This window comes from Sciurus vulgaris (assembly GCF_902686455.1).
Source record: "Sciurus vulgaris genome assembly, chromosome: 9".
NCBI classification, from domain to species: domain Eukaryota; kingdom Metazoa; phylum Chordata; class Mammalia; order Rodentia; family Sciuridae; genus Sciurus; species Sciurus vulgaris.
The window spans coordinates 56941538-56947887 of record NC_136469.1 but is presented as its reverse complement, the minus strand read 5'-3'; the positions used below and the strand labels follow the sequence as shown (position 1 = coordinate 56947887).

The 6350-nt window shown below is 38.9% G+C and overlaps 1 protein-coding gene across 13 annotated transcripts in view; it reads left to right on the top strand.

Moving 5' to 3' along the window:
- NFKB1 (nuclear factor kappa B subunit 1) overlaps window positions 1-6350 on the top strand; it is a 199013-nt gene that overhangs the window by 185738 nt on the left and 6925 nt on the right. For all 13 annotated transcript variants that reach the window (XM_079154676.1, XM_079154673.1, XM_079154672.1 and 10 more), the window contains 3 exons: window positions 389-590; window positions 1083-1252; window positions 1567-1669. In XM_079154676.1, the coding sequence (XP_079010802.1) occupies window positions 389-590; window positions 1083-1252; window positions 1567-1669 (475 nt within the window). The remainder of the gene's footprint in view (window positions 1-388; window positions 591-1082; window positions 1253-1566; window positions 1670-6350) is intronic.

The window sequence follows — 6350 nt, the reverse complement described above, 5'->3', positions numbered from 1 at the left end:
ATTTACATTCCTTCAGTAAAATCATAGTCTTGATTTGATTTGCTAACATATGGGATTATCAACTGAAGTAGATTCCTACTAGAAACGCAAAAGGACTGAATTTACTATGAGATGAGCTAAAGTAGCAACAATTGGACTGTGATAAGAAAAAAGAAAGTTGCTGAAAGTGATAAATGTAAAATCATCCTAATAATCTCGATCATGGAATGATTAAATGTTAGTTCAGTACACCTGCTTTATTAGAAGATGGTATGGAACAGGGAGCTCCTTTGCCAAGGTCTTAGAATGGAAAATGGCCCTGCATTCTGACCTCCTATACTGCCATGACATCACCAAGCCATGGGTTATAGACCACTGACAGTGAATCTCCTTCCCATTCTCTTTTTAGACGCCCTTGCACTTGGCAGTGATCACTAAGCAGGAAGATGTGGTGGAGGACTTGCTGACCGCTGGGGCTGACCTGAGCCTTCTGGACCGCTTGGGTAACTCTGTTTTGCACCTAGCTGCCAAAGAAGGACATGATAAAGTTCTCAGTATTTTACTCAAGCACAAAAAGGCAGCACTACTTCTTGATCATCCCAACGGGGAAGGTAAGAGTCACCATTGTTGGTACAACCTGCTCCTGTTCACCTTCTAAATGCTTACTCGTGTGTGTTGCTTGAGTTTCACTCACAGTGCTTTTTCTTAATCATCTGGAGTTGATCATATCTCAGTGGAATATTGTGGCTCACCATAGCTAATGCCTTTTAAGACGGTTTGGAATGGTTAGTCAGTAGGAGGAAAAAGCAGAGGCCTGAGCAAACACTGGCCTTGAAGTACATAAAGCATCATTTATTTGGAGAATGTTTATTTATTCAGCATCTCCTGAGAGCTTAATAGAAGACTGTAGGTTTTAAAGACAGAACAATAGACTTACAGAGCCTTTACAGAAAACCCTGAGCCAATACTCTTTCGACACTGTAAGTGCTGAAACCAGAAGGCTCCCCTCCCTGGGATCCAGTTTTTCCATCCCTTCAGCTTCACTGAGGGCTATCAGTGAGCAGCATCCCCACCCTGTGTCTGTCCCTGTGCTTGGGCCCTAGGTCTGAATGCCATTCACATAGCCGTGATGAGCAATAGCCTGCCGTGTCTGCTGCTGCTGGTGGCCGCTGGAGCAGATGTCAACGCACAGGAGCAGAAGTCTGGGCGAACGGCACTGCACCTGGCTGTGGAGCATGACAATATCTCCTTGGCGGGCTGCCTGCTCCTGGAGGTGAAGGATACACTTATCTTTGCATTAAATTCCCAGGGGAGAAGTCTTTTCAAAGAATGATGTCAGTAACAGCTTTTATCCTTATACCTAGCCCTACTTACTTAACATTTTTGCAAGACTTTAGCATAGCACCTTCAGGCATTCCCCCCACTCCTTGCCCCTCATCTCTAATTAGGGATTTCTTGAATGGCAGAACCAATCCAAGTAGCAACTAGGCTAGTAATGTGACCTGAGGAGTCATATACAGGGGCAGGTACAAACCAAAGGCCAAGAGAACCTTTCACTAACTCTTCTGTGTGGGGGCTGGGCCTTAGGGGGATGCCCACGTGGACAGTACCACCTATGATGGAACTACACCCCTACACATCGCAGCCGGCAGAGGGTCCACCAAGCTGGCAGCTCTTCTCAAGGCAGCAGGTAGGTGACCTCGCCATCACTGATGGACACGTTATCCAAAAGGCAAACCTGACTTCAGAGCAGCACTATTGCTGCCTTTTTTTTTTTTTTTTTTTTTTTTTTTTTTTTTTTTTTTATTGAGTAGGTGTTTTAATATGATCCCAAAGGTAATTTTCCCATCCTTTTTTTTTTTTTTTTTTTTAATTGTAAACAAATGGGATACATGTTGTTTCTCTGTTTGTACATGGCGTAAAGGCATACCATTTGTGTAATCATAAATTTACATAGAGCAATGTTGTTTGATTCATTCTGTTATTTTTTCCCTTCCCCCCACCCCTCCCACCCCTCTTTACCCTCTATACAGTAGTTCCTTCCTCCATACTTGCCCCCCTCCCTAACCCTAACACTAACCCTTCCCTCCCCCCCATTATGTGTCATCCTCCACTTATTAGCGATATCATTCGTCCCTTGGCTTTTTGAGATTGGCTTATCTCACTTAGCATGATATTCTCCAATTTCATCCATTTGCCTGCAAATGTCATAATTTTATCATTCTTTATGGCTGAGTAATATTCCATAGTATATATATACCACAGTTTCTTTATCCACTCGTCAATTGAAGGGCATCTAGGTTGGTTCCACAGTCTGGCTATTGTGAATTGAGCAGCTATGAACATTGATGTGGCTGTATTTCTGTAGTATGCAGATTTTAAGTCCTTTGGGTATAGGCCAAGGAGTGGGATAGCTGGGTCAAATGGTGGTTCCATTCCAAGTTTTCTAAGGAATCTCCACACTGCTTTCCATAGTGGCTGCACTAATTTGCAGCCCCACCAGCAGTGTATGAGTGTACCTTTCTCCCCACATCCTCGCCAACACCTGTTGTTGCTCGTATTCTTGATAATCGCCATTCTAATTGGGGTGAGATGGAATCTTAGGGTGGTTTTGATTTGCATTTCTCTTATTACTAGAGATGTTGAACATTTTTCCATATGTTTGTTGATTGCTTGTAGATCTTCTTCTGTGAAGTGTCTATTCATTTCCTTAGCCCATTTGTTGACTGGACTATTTGAATTCTTGGAGTAGAGTTTTTTGAGTTCTTTATAGATTCTGGAGATTAGTGCTCTATCTGAAGTATGATTGGCAAAGATATTCTCCCACTCTGTAGGCTCTTTCTTCGCATTGCTGATAGTTTCCTTTGCTGAGAGAAAGCTTTTTAGTTTGAATCTATCCCAGTGGTTGATTCTAGCTTTTATTTCTTGTGCTATGGGAGTCCTGTTAAGGAAGTCTGGTCCTAGACCAACAAGGTGAAGATTTGGACCTACTTTTTCTTCTATAATCTGCAGGGTCTCTGGTCTGATTCCGAGGTCCTTAATCCATTTTGAGTTTAGTTTCGTGCATGGTGAGAGATATGGGTTTAGTTTCATTCTGTTGCATATGGATTTCCAATTCTCCCAGCACCATTTGTTGAAGAGGCTATCTTTTCTCCATTGCATATTTTTGGCCCCTTTGTCTAGTATGAGAAAGAAACATCATATCAAAATCTCTGGGACACTATGAAAGCAGTACTTAGAGGGAAATTTATTTCATGGAGCGCATTTAATAAAAGAAGTAAAACTCAACAAATAAACAACCTAACACTACAGCTCAAAGCCTTAGAAAAAGAAGAACAGAACAGCACCAAAAGTAGTAGAAGACAGGAAATAGTTAAACTCAGAGCTGAAATCAATGAAATTGAAACAAAAGAAACAATACAAAAAATTGACAAAATAAATAGTTGGTTCTTTGAAAAAATAAACAAAATTGATAAACCTTTAGCCACACTAACAAAGAGAAGACGAGAGAAAACCCAAATCACTAAAATTCAGAATGAACAAGGAAATATCACAACAGACAGGATGGAAATACAAAACATAATTAGAAGCTATTTTGAAAATCTATACTCCAACAAAATAGAAAATTTCGAAGACATCAACAGGTTTCTAGAGACATATGAATTGCCTAAACTGAATGAGGAGGACATAAACAATTTAAATAGACCAATTTCAAGTACTGAAATAGAAGAAGTCATCAAAAGCCTACCAACAAAGAAAAGTCCGGGACCAGATGGGTTCTCAGCCGAGTTCTACAAAACTTTTAAGGAAGAGCTCATTCCAATACTTCTCAAAGTATTCCATAAAATAGAAGAGGAGGGAACCCTCCCAAACTCATTCTATGAAGCCAATATCACACTGATACCTAAACCAGACAGAGACTCATCAAGGAAAGAAAATTTCAGACCAATATCCTTAATGAACATCGACGCAAAAATTCTCAACAAAATTTTAGCAAATCGCATACAAAAACATATTAAAAAGATAGTGCACCATGATCAAGTGGGTTTCATCCCAGGGATGCAAGGTTGGTTCAACATCAGGAAATCAATAAACGTAATTCACCATATTAATAGACTTAAAGTCAAGAATCACATGATTATTTCAATAGATGCAGAAAAAGCATTTGATAAAATACAGCACCCCTTCATGCTCAAAACACTAGAAAAAATAGGGATAGTGGGAACATTCCTTAACATTGTAAAGGCCATTTATGCTAAGCCCATGGCTAATATCATTCTAAATGGTGAAAAACTGAAAGCATTCCCCCTAAAAACTGGAACAAGGCAGGGATGCCCTCTTTCACCACTTCTATTCAACATCGTTCTTGAGACTCTGGCCAGAGCAATTAGACAAACCAAAGAAATTAAAGGGATACGAATTGGAAAAGAAGAACTCAAACTATCCCTGTTCGCTGATGACATGATTATATATTTAGAGGAACCTGGAAATTCCACCAGAAAACTCTTAGAACTCATAAGTGATTTCAGTAAAGTAGCAGGTTACAAGATCAATGCCCATAAATCCAACGCATTTTTATACATAAGTGATGAATCTTCAGAAAGAGAAATTAGGAAAACTACCCCATTCACAATAGCCTCGAAAAAAATAAAATACTTGGGAATCAATCTCACAAAAGAGGTGAAAGACGTCTACAATGAGAACTATACAACACTAAAGAAAGAAATTAAAGAACACCTTAGAAGATGGAAAGATCTTCCATGTTCTTGGATAGGAAGAATTAATATTGTCAAAATGGCCATACTACCTAAAGTGCTATACAAATTCAATGCAATTCCAATTAAAATCCCAATGACGTACCTTACAGAAATAGAGCAAGCAATTATGAAATTCATCTGGAAGAATAAGAAACCCAGAATAGCTAAAGCAATCCTTAGCAGGAAGAGTGAAACAGGGGGTATTGCAATACCAGATCTTCAACTCTACTACAAAGCAATAGTAACAAAAACGGCATGGTATTGGTACCAAAATAGAAAGGTAGATCAATGGTACAGAATAGAGGACACGGACACAAACCCAAATAAATACAATTTTCTCATACTATTGCTGCCTTTTGACTTCAGACATACTGCCAAAAGTGTGGGTATGCAAATTATATGACCAATCACATTTTCAACTACCATTAAGGCACTCTTTGGACCAGTAATCCTGGGCTTTACCCCAATTGTCATATTACTTTTTTACTCTCTGATTCATTTGTGTGTATTGGATTTGGATTGTTTAGGTTGATTCCCATAGCAAGGGATCTTTCTGAAGTATTCTTTCATAAGAATTCCTTATGGAATTCTGAGCTGTGTCAGTCTCTGGTCATATCAGAAGTCTCTAGGAGAAAAATATTTAAAGATTTCCTTCACAAGAAAGGTCTCTTAGAAGAAATCATTTAAAGACTTCATTTTTCAAGAAAGGTTTCTTAGAAATTGAAAGAATAGGAAAAATCCAATAGGCTACGTATTGTTATACACAAGACTGAAAATTGCTATCACATGTTGATCTTACTGTGCACCAGGCACTGTGCTGGTATATTTTACATGCACCATTTCAGTGGTTTCATTAATTCCACAATAACCCTTTGAGATAAGAATTGTTATTATTATTCTTATCCTAGAGCCAAGGAATTAGACTAGAGAGGCAGCTAGGCCCATTCCTGTGGGTCACACCTCCATAGACTGAACCTCCAGACTTTATCCTCTCACCATGTTTTTCTCAGCTTCCTAGCTTGTGGGTTTGCAGATGTTATTCCATTTAATTCTCTAATCCTTTGAAGTATAGAAAATTATTCCTGCTCATCTTCAAATTTCCAGTACCTTGCATATTTAGAACCTTAAAAACTGTTTAATGAAATTGGTATCTCAAGCTTGCCCTGGCATATCTGATTTAATTTTAAAGTCATTTTTAAATGTTAGAAGGTAAATGCTTCAGAAATTCAAGAAAATAGAGCAGGCTAAGGTACCAGTTTGAAGATATAGCAACTTTTTCTTTGAGGGCACTGTATTTTTCTGACAAGTAAAAATCATACCCCACATAAGCAGTCTCCTTTTAAATTGAATGTGTTCTTTACTGAGAGGCCTTAGTTGCAGCGGGTATGAATTGTTTTGAAAGTCACTGGTTTTATGGGAGAAATGCCTTCAGGCAAGAAGCTATAGAGCAGTTTCTCCAATATAAATAAAGACATTCAGATGAAAAGCCTAGTTCTGAGCTCAGAAGCATGAAGAAGGACCTTAAGGAACAGCCATAGCTCAACCTCTCAGTCCTAGACATTGTTCGTCTTTATTTCTCCATATTTGTATGTTCAGGTTACACTTACTGCTTCA